Source organism: Meriones unguiculatus, chromosome 3, assembly GCF_030254825.1.
Source record: "Meriones unguiculatus strain TT.TT164.6M chromosome 3, Bangor_MerUng_6.1, whole genome shotgun sequence".
NCBI classification, from domain to species: domain Eukaryota; kingdom Metazoa; phylum Chordata; class Mammalia; order Rodentia; family Muridae; genus Meriones; species Meriones unguiculatus.
Genome location: NC_083351.1, coordinates 18,854,897 through 18,874,664, shown reverse-complemented (window position 1 = coordinate 18,874,664; position 19,768 = coordinate 18,854,897). Strand labels below are relative to the sequence as shown.

Here is a 19,768-nt window from a genome sequence, read left to right as displayed (position 1 = left end):
AGTTAAAAAGCTAGCCTAGGCTACATGAGACCTTGTATCCAGCCACACACACACACACACACACACACACACACACCAGAAATTCAGTCACTAAACTAAATAGCAAATCTTTAACTAAACTGAGAATGAGTACTAACAATCAAAGGTGTAACACTCCTTTTGCACAAGAGTGACAACCAGTGTGGTTGTTAAGAGCACAGGCTCTGAACTAAGACTGTGTTCTTGTTTGTAAGACAGGCTCTTGATATGTAGCCCTGTATGGCCCGGACCTAGCTATGCTGCCCTGGGCCGGGTGCTTGCTAGTTAGCCCCAGGTAGCCTTGACCTCTATGTGGTGATCATCCGGACTCTGCCTCTCAAGTGGTAGAATTACAGGTGTAGACCACTATGACCAGCAAGACTGCCTATGCTTGATTTTTTTTTTCTTGTTTTTTTGATTGAGACAGGGTTTCTCTGTGTAGCCCTGGCTGTTCTGGACCTGCTGTGTAGACCAGGCTGGACTCAAACTCACAGGCTTTGCCTGCCTCTGCCTTCCTGGGTGCTGGGATTACAGGCATGCACCACTGTGCCAGGCTCCATGCTTGATTCTTGATCCCAGCACCTCCTAGCTGAGGGATCTAGAATAAATGATGACAGTCTTCTCCGCTTGTTTCCTCACCTGGGAAATGGGAGGCACAAGAGAAGCTTCATATGGTTGATGTGAGGATGAAATGAGATAATACGAGGCTAAGTTTAGAATGCTGTCTGGCACATAAAAGCACTCAGCTAAGGAGAGCTATTATTATCAAACTCAAGACCAAGAAAAATGTACTTAGCAATGATAAAAATCAATTAAGTACATATTGAATGCCAACATACCTACTGTTGTGCCAGGCACTGTCTAAAGAGAAATGTATAATGCATAGTCCTTCATCCCATAAAACCAGTTTTCTTCTAATGACAAGGTCAAAAAGCTTGGCTTAATTAACGAACATAGAATATAAGTAAATATTAAACTGTGAGGAAAATTTGCTTGTTACATTTAAGGAAAAGGAACCAAATGACAGCTGCCATATTTTATGTATTCACTTGGTAGGTAGCTGGCACTTTTCTCTTTTTGAGACATAGCTAAACTGGTCTCAAACTTACTATGTAGCTGATGTTGGTCTTGAACTCCTGCCTCTATCTCACAAGGGTGAGGATTACAGGAACCCACTTTGTAGCAGGCACTGTTTTAGCACTTCACATAAGTTATTTCAGTCCACAAAACCCTAGAAGTAATTACAACTATAGATGAGGAAACTGAGCAGGAGAGAAAAAGCAACACCCACCAAGACACTTACAAAACCAGTAAGAGCCAAGGGAAAATCCAAACTTAGTTAACAAACATTTAAAAGCTCAAAGATTTCTCTTCAGCAAACGATGCAGAGCCTGACATGGTGGCACACACCTACCTCTCTGAAGGCCAAGGGAGGTGGATCTCTGAGTTCCAGACCAGCCTGGTCTCATAGGCAGTTCTGAGCTACATAATGAGTTCCTGTCTCAAAAAAAAGAAAAAGAAAAGAAAAAAGAAAAGCACCAGGTGGTGGTGCACACCTTTAATTCCAGCACTCAGGAGGCAGAAGCAGGTGGATCTCTGAGTTCAAGGCCAGCCTTGTCTACATAGCAAGTTCCGGGACAGCCAGGGCTACACAGAGAAACCCTGTCTTGAAAAAACAAAGGAGAAAAAAAGTTAGCTCTCAAAGAACAGCATTAATTTTCTTATGTAGCTGATTTATTTTATTATTTCCTGAACTCACTTTGTAGACCAGGCTGGCCTGGAACTCACAGATATCCACTTGCCTCTGCCTCCCTGAGCGCTAAAATTACAGGCATGTGCCACTGTACCCAGCTACAAGAGTTAACTTTAAAGCTATTAGGTTTTCTTCCTTCATTTGCATCAGAAACATGTTTAAACCCTTTAGTTTAGTTAACATGTTTAGACCCAGGAAACAGAGTCAAGAATTCTTCCTTTGCATCCAACTTGTAGAACTGTCTGGACCAGGCAGCCAACCTGAGGTCCACCTTTGACCCACAAAGGTGGCCCTGTATCAGGCTGATGTGCTCCACAACCCCAAACCCATATCTGTGGTTGAACTGTTTAAAAAAAAAAAAAAAAAGAGCAATGTTCATGGGTGAGTGGATATATGTTTCTGGCATCTAGTCTCAGAGAACACTAGGATGTGTTGGCCATGACATGTAGGAGCCTGGTCACAGGCACTGGTGTGACATCTTGGTAGACACAATGCCATCTACCAATTTCAAATTCCCAATTCCTCACCAGCAGTCCCAAGAGAAGACTTTTAACTTATACTGCCTAGGATGGTATGATATGGTAGATACCATACTATTCAAGAAGAAAGAGGCAAGATGAGTTCAGAATGACAGAGAGGCCTCGTTCACTCAAATAACTGAGTACAATTAGTAAGTCTCAAGCTTCCATGTGGCCTGACCCATGGACCCATGGCTACCTCTCTTCTTTTCCTACTTTGCTCCCTACCTTTAATCCAGCCACACCTGCTTCCCTGATATTCTTTGTCATATGAAAGTCCTTGCGTTTGTCCTCAGCACACACTGCCTTTCTCCACCACTCACAAAGCTCCCTCCATTCTGTTATCTGCTCATTCAAAGATCACCCTCTCCAGGCGGCGGTGGCACACACCTTTAATCAAAGCAGTCGGGAGGGAGAGGCAGGTGGATCTCTGTGAGTCTGAGGCCAGCCTGGGCTACAGAGCTAGTCCCAGAGGGCCAAGGCCATGTAAAGAAACCCTGTATTGGGGAAAAAAATAATCTCCTCTGAGAGACAGGTCTTCCTCACCAAGGGGGGATAATTCACTCCTTTTCCATTCCTTCTTTTCACTCCATTACCCTGTACGCGTGCACACACACAAATGCAAACATACACACACAGTACCAGCCAGCAATCTGTTCACTGCTCTATCCCCAATGAACAGCAGTACTCAAAGAATGCTGTTGAATGAATGAATGAATGAATGAATGAATGAACGAACGAACCCATCGTATGCTTGAGACTGAGGTAAACAGCAGAAAAATAAAGATGAGTAAGCCATGTCTACTGCCCCAAAGGAGCTAACAATCTAGCAGGGAACGTAAGCGTGAAACCATAGCTTCCCGTAAACACATACAGGGACACACAGTCAGCTAGGCGAGTCTTTAACCTTTCTCAGTCTGTTTCCTAGCCCACACACTGGGGATATTTGTAATTATTCCACAGACTTGTTATGAATTAAAATATCACACACAAAGCACTTTTCATCCTGCCTAGCACACTATGCACCCATCGAAACTGTCTTGCCTCGGCCTTCTGAGCACCGGAATTATAGGCTTGACTCATCACGCCTAGCTGTTGGCTTTAAACTCATTCTCTGTGTCTCCTTCCCTGTCTCCCTTTTTCCTTTTGAGAAGGGTCTCATTATGTGGCCCAGGCTTGCCTTAAACTCACTATACAGTCCATGTTTGACTCTAAATCATGATAATCTCCTGCCTCAGGCTCTCAAATGCAATAATTATAAGCCTGTACCATTATGCCCAGCTCCAGCCTCAACTCTAATTTTAATTTCAGTAAACACAGATTTGCTGTTAAAATAACCTATTATCAGTTTCTATGCTTACCACACAACTTAATACTCAAATATAAAAGATTCCACATATTGGCATTCAAATTAGGTTTAATCTCAATGAAAACACTTCAGCCTTGCAATAAAATTTTCTTCCCCACCCTCCCCCAAGACAAGGTTTCTCTGTGTAGTTCTGGCTACTCTCTCAACTCAGAGTTCTACCTGCCTCTGCCTCCTGAGTGCTGGGATTAAAGGTGTGTGCCACCAACACATGGGACATGAGACAAAATTTTTTTTGTTTTTAAGACAAGGTTTCTCTGTACAGCCTTGGCTCTCTGTACAGCCTTGGCTTTCCTGGCCTCACTTTGTAGACCAGGCTGGCCTAGAACTCACAGTGATCCACCTGCCTCTGCTGACAAATCTTTTTTATTTATTTATTTATTTGTTTTGTGTATGATATGTAAAACATACATATAAACTAATGTAAACACATACATTGTACATGCCAGGGAATGAGTGTAAATGAGTGTGGAGGTTGGAGTACAGCTTTGTGGAGTTAATTTGCTCCTTCCACCTTCACCTGGGTTCTGGGTCTCAAACCAGGGCTTTCAGGCCTGCATAGCAAGCACTTTACCTGAGCCATCTTGCCAGCCCCTTGAATAAGAATTTTCTGATTTAACCTGCTCCTTAACAAAAGGAAAGTGGACACAAAGTACCATACTTTGTGATCATCAATTACATTATAGTGTTTTTAATATCTGGGCTTAACAAACTGGATACTCTTCCTACCTCCAAACACCCAGTCCTAACCCTTCCCACCAGAAACCTTCTACCTCTCAAATCCCACAATATACATTTATACTTAAAAGCAAAGTGGCAAGTGGGGGGTGGTGGTGCACAGCTTTAATCCCAGGACTTGGGAAGCAGAGGCAGGTAGATCTCTGAGTTTGAGACCAGCCTGGTCTACAGAGTAAGTTGCAGGACAGCCAGAGCTACAGACAAAATGGTCTTAAAAATAAAATAAGAGCGATAGCTTATGCTTTAAAGTTTAGAACATAATTGTAATTTAGAACTGACTCTACCTTTTAACCGCGTGTAGCTATGCAAACAAAAACACAATAATAAACAACAAGGATGATTGTCACCATTTTTAAAGTAAAGCTGTCTCTGTTGTTCTGTTTACAAGGCTCTGGGCTGAATCTGAAGGCCAAGAAACAGCCTGTATTTGACTGTCAGCTACAACCTTGGACTACAACCTTGGGAAGGAGGGAGTTTTAAGGCAAGCGGTTACAGGCTGACTTGTACCACCTCCACCATCTCTTACTTGGTAGGTACTTGTGTCCAAGGGTAGCCCAACAGAGGCAGAAAATGAAATCTTCATGCTCAAAATTTTAAAAACTTCTTTGCTACAAAAGACAACCTACATTAAAATGTTCCCCGTGCGTTCTCTGTAATAAAACAGGGACCCTCCCACCCCTCAAATACCAGTCATTGCCTGACTTCCAAATTAATTACAGGAAGCAGTGTATGAAGTCACCCAAACACACGCACACACCACTTCCCTTAATTGAAAGTTGCTGATGTCCGAGGACCCAACCGCGGAGCAGAATGTGAACCCTGAGTCGCAAGCAGTAAGCTACCCCTGATGTGAACGGAGCAAAACGAGGTGGGTGGGGAGGCGGCGATGACAGGAAAAACTCGGCTGACCACTGCGCCAAGTCAAGGCTGCCCACAGTCCTGGGGATGACACACGCTCCCTCCCGCCCTCCGGCCGTCGGCTCTGTTGACCCCAACACTGCGAACTCACGACAAAATAGGGGTGTGGACCTAAAGGGCCCAAGCCTGGCGGACCCGGGGAAGACAGCTCGCCGCGCCCGGAGTGGCGGCTCGCGGCGGCCTCCGCTGTGGCCCTGGCTGCGACAGGGACCGGCCTCCGTGTCTTGACTGCTTCACCCAGGCCTGTCCCTCGGGTCGCCCCCCGCGCCCAGCTGGGTCCCCTCGCTCACTGGCTTGGCTGATCCGCTGGATGTTGCCGCTGCACGTCTGGATGATGCTGTTGAAGTCCCGGGGCTGGGGCCCCGAGGGCCCGGGGTTCCGATACATGTCCAAAGGACCATAGGACATGACGGCGAGCAGACACCGGGTCGCGCTTCGCGGCGCTCCTACCGGAAGCTGCCACTGGCCGGGCCCCCGCAGCTGAGAGGAAAACCGGGAAGAGAAAGGGCGGGGAAGGGGCCGCGACTGCGTGCGCACCGGCCACGCCCACGGCCCGCGCGCACGCGCACCCTGCCCGCCCGCAGCGCGCGTGCGCCGCTGGGAGCGGCGGCCGACAGTCGCTTGAGAGTTTTTCTAACTTCTGGCGCACGGAGTCCGCGCGGGACCCGGTTCCCTCAGCCCAGCAGCCTGCGCTCGGCAGTCTGCCGGCCGCCGACATGCTGCTCCGCCTCCTGCGGCTCGGCGCGTTGTGGCTGCCCAACCACCCTGCAAATTCTTGCTTTTTCAACCCATGCCAAAACAGAGGTCAATGCATAAGCGTGGGGTTGGACCGGGACGAGCAGGTGCAGTTGGACCCGGACAGGGTTCTATGGTGAAAACTGTTCAGCACCTGAATTTCTTTTTTTTTTTTTTTTCTTTTTCTTTTGTTTTTTCGAGACAGGGTTTTTCTGTGTAGCCTTGGCTGTCCTGGACTCGTAGGCCAGGCTGGCCTCGAACTCACAGACATCCGCCTACCTCTGCCTCCTCGAGCCCTGGGATTACAGGCGTGCGCAGCCACACCCGGCTAACAACCTAAATTTCTAACAAGAATAAAGTTTGCTCCTAAAACCCACCGCCAAACGATGTACTCCATGCTTACTCGATTCAAGGGACTCTAGAACATTACCAACAACATTCCCTTCTTTCGAGGCTGACCTCCACTTCAGGGTGAATTCCAGGACAGCTGACGCTACACAGAGAAACCCGGTCTCAGAAAAAAACAAACAACAAAAACACTGCCTTCCTGCGGAATTCTGTCATGAGATATGTGTTGCCAGCCAGGTCGTATTTGATTGACAGCTCACCAACTTACAGTGTGCACTGTACCTAAAACCTGGGAGGCCTTCCCCGACCTCTCTCCTATTACATCAGAGCCCTTCCTCCTGGAGCAGATGCTTGCCTGACTCCAATGGTGTGAAAGGGAAGAAAGGTTATGAAAAAAGTTGTCAGAAAAAAGTTCATCCCTGGTCCCCAGGGTACGAATATGGTGTTTTACATTCTTCGCCTAGCACTTCACCCACCAGTATTTGAAGACAGACCAGAAACAGGGACCTACATTCACCAGAGGAGTAGGCCACGGAACGTGGCACAAGCCAAGTTTATGGCAAAACTCTAGAAAGACGACATAAACTGCTCCTCTTTTTTCTTTTTTTTTTCTTCTTTTTAAATATATAATTTCTATTTATTTTTATATTTATTGGTGCTTTGCCCGCATGTATGTGTGAGGGTGTCAGAAGCCCTGGAACTGGAATTACAGACAGTTGTGAGCTGCCATGTGGATGCTGGGAATTGAACCTGGGTTCTCCGGAAGAGCAGCCAGTGCTCTATAACCGCTGAACCATCTCTCCAGCCCCAAACTGGATGGAAAATTGAACGCTGCGGTAATTGACGAAGAGGCATCTCTTCCCCTGAGAGGGGTCAGAGACGCTCTAGTGGGATGCGCTACTCACTTCCCACCCCTGAACCTGCCGTTGGCTGTAGGGTGGGAGAGCTTTGGTTTGGCGGCTGGTCTGACGGTGCAAGCCACGACATGGCTGTGGGAACACAGCCTCTGAAGGAGTGTCGCACTCGAGGCTCGCAGAAGCCCGACCAATCATTTGAAGAATTGAGTTGGAAGCTCTCTGTGGAGACGCTGATGACGAAGCTGTATCCCGCCCTGCTGACAGAGGAGTCTCTTTCACACACTGTCTTTGGGAAGACCTAGTGGAATTTAGGGCACCGTTCTTCTCATCTTCTCTGTTGTCACGACTAGAGGCCAAGGGGTCTTGGAGATGTAGGTTTTAAGATCATCAATGCTTGCCTCAATTCAGTGTCTCATCTACGGGAAGGTGAAGGGCCGTTCCTTCGCGTCATCCAGCGTCCCCGGAGTCCCCAAACAGTCACCATTAGCGGAACAACTCAGCAATCTGGAGATTCAGATCTGTAGCCAATCTGTGACTCTCATGGGTTTCAAGCGGCTTTTATTTCTCCCTCCACTCCTAATCTAAGCAGTAAAGTAATAATCATATTTATTGGGCACACGCTGTGTGTAAATCCGCACTTTAGGGCGCTGGTTCATAAACACTTCCCAGCAAGGAAACATCCCAATTTTATCTTTAAAGGTTTCCGGGGACAAGGGTTGTTTTGTTTTGTCTCATCTTGTTTGTTTTTGAGACAGGGTTTCTCTGTGTAGCCTTGGCTATCCTGGAACTCGCTTTGTAGACCAGGCTTGCCTGGAATGAGATCTGCCTGCCTCTGCCTCTGCCTGAGTGCTGGGGTTAATGGCATGTGCCACCAGGCTTTTAAAGTAGATTTTTTTTTAATGTAACATAAGTTAGGACAGAAAAGTAAACATTATTTTCCCTTTTACAGATGACAAAATGAAGACCAAAGAATAGTAATCACCTTGGTGTTTGGAAGACCCAAACACTAGGCTATCTAACTCTATCCCCATCTCACTATTTCCCTAAAACCTGTTCCCAGAGCTGGAGAAATGGCTCAACAGGTAAACACTTACTATCAAGCCTGAAGACCTGAGTTCAATCCCAAGGATCTACCTGGTGGAAAGAAAGAACCAGAAAATTGTCCTCTGATCTCCTGTACCCCTGTGGCAAGCAGACACACTTGATAAAATGTAATTAAAATGTTGATACACGCTAGATAAAATGTAATTGTGGTGGTTTTTGTTTTTAAAAACCTCATTCCCATTTTTACAAATTCATTATCTATGGAATTTCCTTCTTAATAGTCTGCTTATCTATATCAAACTTGTAGCCTTGGCTGGCCTGGAACTCCAAATGTAGACCAGGCTGCCCTCAAACTCATAGAGATCTGCCTGCCACTGCCTCCTGGGTCCCAATCAAGAATTTCTTAGATAACTCCTGAAATTTTGAGCAGTTTGGGATCTAACTGCAAAATGACTTCACATAACTTGCGTTTTGTGGTAAATGGGAACACACTGGCGGGATTTTGCACGGGAGGGCTGCTGAGGACCAGGCATGATAGGAGCTGTAGTTGCCTGCATTCTCCACTCCTCCAGCTCCATCCTTCTGTAGTCACTCTGAAATGGGAAGAGAGGAAGCAGCTTGTGGGTGTCAGAGGAAACTCTGAACATGTGAATGAGCCTGTGTGCACCCTAGAGAGCTGTTTAAATCTTATCGCCCCTCTGTGGAGACCTGCTTTGGTTCTTAGCATGACTGCAGCTCCTCTGTTAACACCCACTGTAGCCTTTAGCGTTTCAGAAGCCATTTTGCCTCCCTGTCTCCATGTTGATCATAAAGTGAAATTAAGTTCAAGTTCTCAAACCTCTACGTGCCTGAGACCAGGATTCAATTCAATAGTTTGGTTTGATACTTGCTGCTTAGAATAAAACAATAGATGATACATGTATGTTCTGTTAGATTTAAGACTACAACATCCTGTGTGTTTTTTACTCCCAGAAGGCTGGAAAGCCCCCAAGAGCTCCCCTACCCTAAATCCCAGCCAATCAGCTTAAAGTGCTTTGTCTAGCTACCTAGATATAACACAATACACTTGGGGAAAAAAATCAATTATATGTTTAGCTAATCAAAATGATGTAATGCTTCCCTCTTCCCCACCAGCTTCCCACACCTGATTCCCTGGGTTGTTACCTGGTTAGGTTTTTCATATAAAAAACCTGCCTTAGACTGTTGTCTGGTTCCCTAGTCCAGATTATATCCCTGACCCTGCGACATAATCTTTATTCAGCGTTCAATAAACTTCCATTAGTGTGAGTCTGGTGTTTGAGTGACCAGTGTGAGGCTATCCCTGAACCCGTAGCACCACGTGCTGGGATTAAAAGCAAAGCTATCTCTATTTTTGGTTAGAATTCACTGATTGAAGTATTTTTTCCCTTGTATAGAAAGGGGTAGGCTCAGGCTGGGAATGTAAATACCGTGGTAGAACACTTACTCAGCATGTACAAGACCTTGGATTTTCTGGGAGGCTGAGAGTTCTAGGCCAGCCTGGACTGCATAGCAAGACCCTGTCTCAAAATTAAATAAATAAATAAATAAATAAATAATATTTTTTTTTAAGAGGAGGAAGATAAAGGAAAGGAGGAGGGGAAAAAAAAAAGACCCTGAGTTCAGCTTCTAGCAGCACAAAAACAAATCTGGTGTGGGGATTCATCCCACCACTTGGAAGGTAAAGGCTGGAGGATCAAGAGTTTCAAAGTCATTCTTAGCTCCACAGCAAGTTAGAGGCCAGGATGGGCCACATGAGGCCCTGTCTGAAAACAAACAAACTTATCATGCTAAACAAGGGCTCTTCCATGCCTATATAACCCCAGCTCCTCCCCAACCCTGTGGAGACATGATCTCAATAAACTGCCCAAGATGGCTTTGAACTCAGTCGGCTTAGGGGGGCCTTGAACTTTTCATCTTCCTGCCTCAGTTTTGTGAGTGATGGGATTCTAATAAAATCCAGCGTGGTGACATGCATCTTTAACCCCAGCACCTGGGAGGTACAGGCAGGTGGGTCTCTGTGAGTTCAAGGTTAACTGGGTCTCCATAGAAAGTTCTGGGCTGGGGCTAGGGAGATGGCTCAGAGGTTAAGAGCACTGACTGCTCTTCTAGAGGTTCTGAGTTCAATTCCCAGCAATCACATGGTGGCTCACAACCATCTGCAATGGAATCTGATTTCCTTTTCTGGTGTGCATGAAACCAGTGTTCATACCCATAAAACAAAACAAAACAAAAAACAAACAAACAAACAAACAAAAAAAATATATATATATGAAAGTTCTGGGCCAGCCAAGAATATGCAGTGAGACCCTGTATCAAAAAAGCAAAAACAAAGGGCCAAAAGCGGTGGCCCACACCTTTGATCCCAGCACGGGGAGGCAGAGGTAGGCAGATCTCTGAGTTGTAGGCCAGCCTGGACTACAGAGTGAGTTCCAGGACAGTCAAGGCTACACAGAGACACCCTGACTGAAAAACAAAAACAACAAAACAAGTAAGAGCTAAGGAGATGGCCCAGTAGGTAAGGGCCTTGCTCTGCTAGCACGAAGACGGGAGTTTGAATCCCAGCAACACCAGATAAAAAGAGCTGAGCGTGGTGGCTGGAGAGACGGCTTAGCAGTCAAGCGTGAGGTCCTTGCAGACAGGCTGGGTTTGGTTGGTTCCCAGCACCCTTGTGGTGGTTCACAACCCACTATAACTCTACTATCTGGTGCCCAATAGTCACACCCATGGTGTACATACGGTGTGAGCAAAACACCCATATTCATAAAATGAATAAATCTTTTATAAAAAAAGCTGAACACAGCTGCACATGCCTGCAAAGAGATATTGGGGAGCAGATTCAGGTGGGACCCACCAGTTTAGACAGGCTCAGTGAAAGAGCCTGTCTCAAAGGATTAACATGGAGAGCAAGAGGAGATGAGATTCTGCATCCTCTGAATATGCACACACAGGCCCACACACCTGGACATTTCTGTGTGCACACCATTCGCACATATAACACAACAGAAAGAAAAAAAAACCTAGTAATTATCATGAGCCACAGTTTCATGTCAAGTCCTATGTTTTACTGACCAGCTTTAACATACTAAAGGTTCGTCCCATGAGGCACTAAAATGTGTCTGTTTGGATGCATTGATAAACAAACCCCGAGTCACCAAAACTGTATTGACGTCACATTAAGGACAGAAGTCACTTTCCGTCCGTGTCATTTAGCCAAGAGTAAGCTGAGGCTGAGTTCTCTACCTCACTGTCCCTGGTCATCCATTGTCCTGTCACAAAGGGGTTCTGCCCTGTATTCACTGAACTGCATAGAAAGCATGGGGAGAAGGAATGAGGGGCACGCTACAGAAGTCTTTAACAGAGTTTTACAAGGGATTAAATCACTGACTCCAGCTGACCTCAACTGACCAGATAACAAACTCACTATCAGGCTATGTCCAAATGCTGCTTCCAGCACTGACGGTGGATATTCACTTTCTGAGGCCGCTTTCGGCCTATTTTTCTGTTTCCAGCTAAGAATTAGCATAACATATGCATTATTCTGGGCCAGGGGCATGGGAGAGTACATCATTTAAGATTGCAGGTATATATTAGCTTAGATTTCAAAAGTTGATTACCTGGAAAATCCAGGGCAAATAAGGGGGTTATTGTCTCTTCCCTGACTACTTATTCTTGGCAGAGCAAACAGCTTTTAGCTTGCTTGTGCAGATATTCAAGGTCATCTTGTGGTTTTTCTCTTTAAAAGTTGTTCCCTCCCGGGAGATAGCTCTAGAGGTTAAGAGCACTGGCTCTTCTTCCAAAGATCCTGAGTTCAATTTCCAGCCACCACCTAGTGGCTCATAAGCATCTATAATGAGATCTGGTGCCCTCTTCTGGCCTGTAGGCATACATGCAGGCAGAATACTGTATAAATAAGTAGATAAATAAATAAATGATTCTTCCTTCGAAGGCTCAGCTGTTTAGATCACTGACTGCTCTTCCAGAGGACCCAGGTTCAATTCCCAGCACGCACATGGCAGCTCACAACTGTCTATAACTTCAAGATCTGACACCCTCAAATGGACATGGATGCAGGCAAAACCACATAAAACATAAATTATTTTTTAAAAATTGTTCCCTCACTGTCTTTGCACAGCAACCTCAGGTCTGTCTTAGATATTGTTGTCCTGCTAGCAATAATCAATAAATATTTTACTTAAAATTGGGTTGCGCTTACAGTAATTTCCCAGGGATGAAGACCAGAACGCTAAGATTCAAGCATGCTCCATTACCACCAGTAAGATTTATTTATCTTATGTATTAGGCATGCTCTATCTGCATCTACACCTACATGATGGAAGAGGACGTCAGATCACATTACAGATGGTTGTGAGCCACCATGTGGTTGCCAGGAATTGAACTCAGGTGCTCTGGGAGAGCAGGCAGTGCTCTTTTTTATTTTATTTTTCCAGACAGGGTTTCTCTGTGTAGCCTTGGCTGTCCTTGACTCCATTTGTAGACCAGGCTGGCCTCGAACTCACAAAGACCCGCCTGCCTCTGCCTCCCTGAGAGCTGGGATTAAAGCCTTGAGCCGCCACGCCCAGCTGCAGGCAATGCTCTAAACTTCTCTCCAGCCACCAGCAGCACTCTTAGGTGTATTAGTAACTTTGGCTGTGAGGTCCAGTAACAGTCCCGCTCTCTTAGCAGGTAACAGTTCTTTTCATCCTAACGCATCGCCACCGCTTATTATAGTGGACTGTATCTTTTTTCTTCCTTTATTTTCATGTGTGCATGTGCGGTGTGCATATGTGAGCACGCATGGCTGTGTGTGTGGGTGGGTGCACACGTGCATTCCTGCACGTGGAGGCCCGAAGCTGATGTCAGGGGTCATCCTCACTCTCTCTTCCACCTTGAGGCGTTGCAGTGGGTGGTGCCCCACTGCAGTGGAAGTTGTGGTTTCTTTAAAAACTCAGTTATGTTATGTAAATAGTTTTTTGTTTTAATCCCAAGTGTGAGATTTTAGTTTGGGGTGAAGTTTGTGCACAGATGATAACTGCCTCCCGTGCCTCATGGTCTTTGTCAGCTGTTAACAGCCCTGCCTCGTGCAGCACGGAGAAGGGCCTGGTCTAGGACTCTGAAGACTAGAAAGACAAGAGCCCAGAAAGAGCAAGGGCGGCAGCTTGAGAGATGGACGGAGGTGGACGGTGTGGGGGCTGGAAGGAGACAGACAGAAAGAAAGGGCTCAGTGCAGCACGGTGGCTTGGAGGAGACCGTTTGCTGTGGTGATGGACATTGGAGTAGCCCCAAAAGAACCCATCAATCCTGAACAGCCCGGAGTGCGCCCTCTCTCCCCACTAACCTTCTCCCTCTTATCTAAGGTTAAGTTGTTGGTGGAAGGGAAGTAAAGGCTTAGCGACCCCAAATAAAAGAGTTTAAAAAACAAGCACAACAGGTCACCATGCCCACCCCATATTTAAATGGATTTCTGAGGATCCAAACTCCACTCCTCCGCTCAGCTCATTTACATTTGATTCTATTTGAACTTGATGGCACATGCCCATAATCCCAGCACTCAGGGAGGCAGAGGCAGGCTGATTTCTGTGAGTTTGAGGACAGCCTGGGCTACAGGCTAGAAACCCTGTCTCGAAACCAAACAAACAAAACCTCAGAAACTCAGCAAACATCATTTTCTCCCAGAAGCTGAAGACATAAGACATACTTGCTGTTTTCTTTTCTTTTTTTTTTTTTTTTTTTTTTACTTGCTGTTTTCTTAGACACGGTAAAGTTGAGAGTGTTTCCACCTGTGAATCCCTCACAGAAGCAAATCTGCCCCTTACAAATACTAAGTATCCAATGAATGTTTGTCAAATGAGGAAGGGAGGTTGTGGTTCTCACAATGGGATGGAGCAGCTGACACAGGTCTAGAAGATGTCCTGTCCAGTATACCTGCCTGTTGAGGTATTTTCAATTTCCTCGAGTCTCCTGGCACTCCAGATCTACCCAGAGAGCATCTTGAACAAGCTTCAGAATAATGAGGTAAAGGACAGGACCGGAGTTCCTGACCAGATCCTTTAACAAGAGATAAAGAATCCAGCCAGAACAGCCTCCTGGAGCTGGAGAGATGGCTCAGTGGTTAAAAGCACTGGCTGCTCTTTTGATGATCCCAGGTTTAATTCCCAACACCCACACAGTGGTTTATAAGAGGCTTTAAGGGATCTGAGGCCCTCTAGTGGGCTCCAAGTGCACCAGGAACACACATAGTGCACAAATATACATGCAAGCAAAACACACACATACACATACATAAACAGCCAGTCATGGTAGGGGATGGATTTGATCCCAGCACTCAGGAAGTCAGAGGCAGGTAGAACCCTGAATTCAAGGCCAGCCTGGTCCAGGACAGCCAGAGCTCTATTATAGAGAAGCTCTGTCTTGAAGAAAAAACAACAAACAAACAAAAAAAAAAAAAAAAAAAAAAGAAAGAAAAGAAAAAGGAAATGAAGAAAAAGAATTTAAAAAGAGAAAAACAATCTTTCCTAACTCAGCCACAAAATTCCAGCCTGCTGGTGATTCCGCACTACAAAACAAGCAGCAAAAGACCGTAACACTGACCTCATCCTGCACAGCATCAGTGATTTCCTGTTGCTCAGCCTAAAACTATTTAGAAAGTCTGTCTAAGGTCATTAATGAACAGACCTGCATTCCTTCCTGGGGTGGGAGAAGACAGCATGGAGAAGAAAGAGCTTTTAGCTCAAACTCTGGCTTTAGCTTAGGCTTCAGTTCCTCAGCTCCCTGGCTTTTTGGGCTCTGAGCTAGCAAATCTTTGGCCTTGGATTATTTTGGCCTTTTGCTCCTGAGCTGTCAGCTGAGCTAAGTGAGTCTTTTGGGTTTTTTCCATCTGGACCTGAGCTGAGAAGGAAGGTCAGCTGGTTACTTTCTCTGCCTCTCTAAGCTAGCAGGTTTTCACCCCAGCATCTGGCTCCTGAGTCTTCACTGGTAAAATAGAATGGTTGGGATTTTCTTTCATTTAAACAACATTTGGCGCCCATTGTGGGTCTTAAAATAATGGCTAATGCTGTAGAGGAGACAGAAGGGTATGAAGAGATGAATATATCTTTCCAGATACGAGCATAAGATTTACTGTGGCTGCTACCATTGGTTTTATTCCTGCTTTACTCCCAGAGGGGATTCTCTGGTTTTGTTTGATTGTCTACATGCATTCATTTTAAAGAAGGTTAGGTGGATGGTTGTGTAAGACCTGGGGTCTCACAGCTCAGGAGTTCAAGATCGCGCCCTTCCCAGAAACTCCCCCAGACCACGACTCGTTGCAAAAGCAAGAGGTTTATTAACCATTGCACAATGGGGTCACTCCTGCCGGTCAGCAAAGAGTGGCACCGGGAGACAAAGGCCTTTAGGTTTTTAAAAGAAAAATTGTGGGAAATTTGAAGTTGCAGTTTTGGCAACTTAGGATTGGATGAGGAAGCTATAAAGTAAGATAATGGGTTAGTCTTAGGTGCTCAAGCTTGGCCAGTCCTGCCAAGTGTGGTTGCAGCTGCAATTTAAGGTGGGGGTGGTTAGCCCATCCTTGAAGATTAGGGGCTACAGACTTTTGGCTGGAGGTCAAAAGCTACTCAGAAGAAGTCTAGGTTCGTTGCTAAGAAATGCTATCTCAAAGACAAGGGTCTGGTCCTTCTTTTGCTGAGTGAAGGTCATTGCTTGCTTGCCTTTTTTTTATATCTGTCCTCACAGATAGCGTCACATTCCTTCACTCTCTGGAAAGGTACTAAGAGGCTTTAGCTTAACCTGGACCTAAAACTCAAAGCTATAGTCTTTAGAAGACATATAGGTTACAAAGTTAGCCAAACCCTTTCAGTTGAACACTTGGAAAGGATTGCAGAGTTGGCATTGAAACTAGAAAATTTGTGGGTAGAGGCTGAAATGCTTAGAAAGCAAAAAGTGTCATTGGCAAAGGGAGAATACCCGGTAATCAAGAGCCGGAATTCTCCACATCACGCCCAGCCCTGCTCCGCACACTTTCGGTGTCAAGTTCCCACAGTCTCTGGGAGGCTGGGAGCCAGGAGGACCAGAGGGCTGGCTGTACAGGCCGAAAAGGTTAAGGACAAAAAGCCTGTTTTGAGAAAAAAGGTTAATCTTGAGCAAACTGAGCTGTCAGAGAAGCAGCCTCAGGTTAAGAGATTAACACCATTAGCTTTCCCGGTAGCTGCCGAAAGTTCTAGATACTGAAATGTTCAGTGCAGCCTCAGAGCTTAATACGGTGGTGCGCTATCTCAGAAACAGGGTAGATTCTGCCAGAGAAGCGAATGTAGCCATTCCTGGCAGCACGGGGTTCTCTGTAAGAATGTCTGGGTAACCTCCGGCTCTTAGGAACTTAGCTTGAGACTCAACGGCAAAAAAAAATATGAATCAACGCAGAAGAGAGCAGCCAAAAGTCATCAGGTTGTAAAAGAAATTATTGATCCAAAAGGATTCAGTTGCTTGATTATCTCCTTTTAGGAAAGCAACGGCAAGTTTCATTTATAGTAAAAGAAAAGCCACTTTTTTAAACAGAAAGGGGGGAAATGTAGTGGGTGTAAACATGTTTTTGTTTGGGTCCCAGGTGTGGGATGTGGGACTGATTCATGCTGTCCACAGCCGCATTTGCCTCTGCAGGCTCTGAGAGGAGCTCTTTGCCAGTTTCTACAGACAGTTTAAATCTGAGGATTCTAGAGAGGGAACAAATGTCAGAGCCCAGAGAGTGAGGATCAGAGAAAGAACAAGGTGCTCCTGGTTGCTGTTTTGAGACAAGAAGTTGGACAAGAAGTTGAAATGAGGACTGGACTGGCTCCAAGAAACCCAACAATGGTAACTAGCAGAAAGCAGCTGAGAGAACTGTGACCCCTCTCCCACTAATGCTTTCTCTCTCTACCTGGTGTTGGGGTGCTGGAAGGGACTGGGATGGAGTAGGGAGAAAAGATAAAAGAAATGCAAATAAAAGAGGGTTTTTTTGTTGTTGTTTTGTTTTGTTTTTTTAAGTACTCCAACAAGACCTGCGGGCCAGAAGGGGGCATACAGATCACACTATAGATGGTTGTGAGCCACCATGTGGTTGCTGGGAATTGAACTCAGAACCTCCAGAAGAGCAGGAGGTTAACCGCTGTGCCATCTTAACCGCTTAATCTCTTAACCGCTGTGCCATCTCTCCAACCCATCTTGATTTTTCTATTGTGTGCAAGTGTGTATACAATTGTGCACTCACGAGACCATGTGTGTATGTGTGTGAGTGAGTGCGGAGGCTGGAGGCCAACATCAAGGCTCTTCTTCACTTACTCTCCACCAGCTGTTTTGGAGACAGGGTCTCTCTCTCTGAACCTGGAGCCACTGATTCAGGCTAAACAAGCCAGCTCCCGGGATCCTGACTCCGAGCACTGGAATTGCAGGCTGGTGGGCCGCTCCCAACTTTTACGTGGGTATTTGAACAGCACTCTGCAACGGAAGAGGGAACGCCCTAGCCTCCACCCTCTTTGCAATTTGTTCTGAGTCAGGATCTTTTTCACTGACCTGGAACTTGCCATGGAGGCTGACCTGGCTGCGGGTCAGCGCCGAAGTTCTGCCTGTCTCCGCCTCCAGGCTGTGTGGCTGTGTGCGCCAGTATACCTGGTTCTTTAAAGGAAGGTTCTGAGGATCAAACTCCTGCTCTCCTTACTTGCAAGGCAGGCACTTTACCAGCTGAACAATTCTCCCACCACCACCCTAACTTCATCATTTCTCGAGTGCTTTTTAGATACCAGGCGTTGGGAATACATTTTGTATACACAACCATTGATCCCCGGGATAACACGCACCTAATGAAGACTACCAGTGGGTCTGACAAATCACAATCCTTGGCTTGATACTGCAAGGGAAATTACCTAATGTAGGAACCCCATGGGCTGTGTCACCGAACACCGGATGAGGGGAAATTATTTGTGTCTAGGGGGAAGAGGGAGTGTAGGTTAAAGCAGAAAGAAATAGTGGCGAGCTTCGCCTCTTTGTTTCCGTTTGGATCAGCCCTTAGGGTGAGCCTGCCAGGTGAGCGCAGGGCCGCTGCGCTCCTCTCCAGTCCGGAAGCCGTGTTCTGACGGCTTCAAAGCACTCCAGGCTGTGTAAAGGGATTATCATGGGGCCTGAGCTATCGAGAGAGCTCAGGATCCTGTTTCCTTGGAAACTACCATGTGAAGATGAATGTTGGATGCTGCGGTTGGAAATTTCTTATCTGAAGCTTTACACCTGGCTTAGAAAGCCAGGGTGCTCCTCTGTCCAAGTCACCCAAGCCTTCCAGATAAAGCATTCCGTTCTTGCAGACATTTCAAACAAAATTTCTGACCGTCCGGGACTTTAAAGACTGAGATCTCTCAGCACTAGTCCTTTTGTTAATTACAAACACAATGTTCTCAGGATTCCCCATTAAGGTTAGATCTGCTTTTCTTGGTAGGGATAAGAGAATTGGCATGTTCTGAGATGCCAGGCACTTGCCCGGTGTCCTACTGCTGTTCCAACAGCAGCAGCCAGGATTCACACATACCCTGTAGCCCGGGATTACCAGTTCCATCCGAATCATGTGCATCTGGAGGCTGGAGAGATGGCTCAGCAGTCCTGAGTTCAATTCCCAGCACCCACATGGTGGCTCATGGCCATCTATAATGAGATCTGAGGTCCTCTTCTGGCAAGCAGGTGTAGATGCAGATAGAGCACTCACATACATAAAATAAATAAATCTTAAAAGGATGTTCACACACATACACACACACACACACACGTTTGTAAACCAGTTGTGTCTCACAGCAGCATCTTCTCGGACTGAACGGTATTTCTCTAAACTTTATTGAGTTAGAACTGCTTTGCTATGAGATGCAGTAGGAATTATTTAGTTCAGTGTGTTGGTATTTGTTCACTCCCACAAGTAGCAGACAAACCGAGAGACAATCTTCATCACCCCAGAAAGTCTTAGCTAGCGCTCCTTGAAATCAATTACCCTTACCCTCCAGATGTCATGTTCTGATTTTTTTTAAGATTTAATTATTTATTATTTATACAGTATTTTGCCTGCATGTGAGCAGGAAGTCAGAAGAGGGCTTATAGATGGGTATGAGCTACCATGTAATTGCTGGGAATTGAACTCAGGACCTTTGGAAGAACAGCCAGTGCTCTTAACCTCTGAGCCATCTCTCCAGCCCATGTTCTGATTTTTTTTTTTTTTAAGCTTCATGTTGTCATTATTGTAATCCATCTGGTGGCTCACTCCAAGCAATTTTTTCTCCTGTTTTGACATTTTTGGTTTTTTTTTGTTTTTGTTTTTGAGACAGGGTGTCCCTATGCAGATGAGGCTCAAGAATGGCTCCCAACTCACAGAGATCTGCAAGCTTCTACCTCCAGGGTTGGGAGTGCCGCCACAACCCGCTCAGTTTTGACAATCTTTCATGGTTGTTTGTTGAGGAAA

The 19,768-nt window shown here is 45.9% G+C and overlaps 1 protein-coding gene and 1 pseudogene across 1 annotated transcript in view; one reads left to right on the top strand and one right to left on the bottom strand.

The window, feature by feature from the left end:
• Window positions 1-5,859, bottom strand: part of Stx12 (syntaxin 12) — a 34,124-nt gene extending 28,265 nt beyond the window's left edge. The window contains exon 1 of the mRNA XM_021643994.2: window positions 5,602-5,859. Coding sequence (XP_021499669.1) covers window positions 5,602-5,719 — 118 coding nt within the window. The 5' untranslated portion in view covers window positions 5,720-5,859. The remainder of the gene's footprint in view (window positions 1-5,601) is intronic.
• An 86-nt stretch (window positions 5,860-5,945) lies between these two features.
• On the top strand, window positions 5,946-7,553 carry LOC110552699 (prostaglandin G/H synthase 2-like; annotated as a pseudogene).
• Window positions 7,554-19,768: the final 12,215 nt, after the last annotated feature.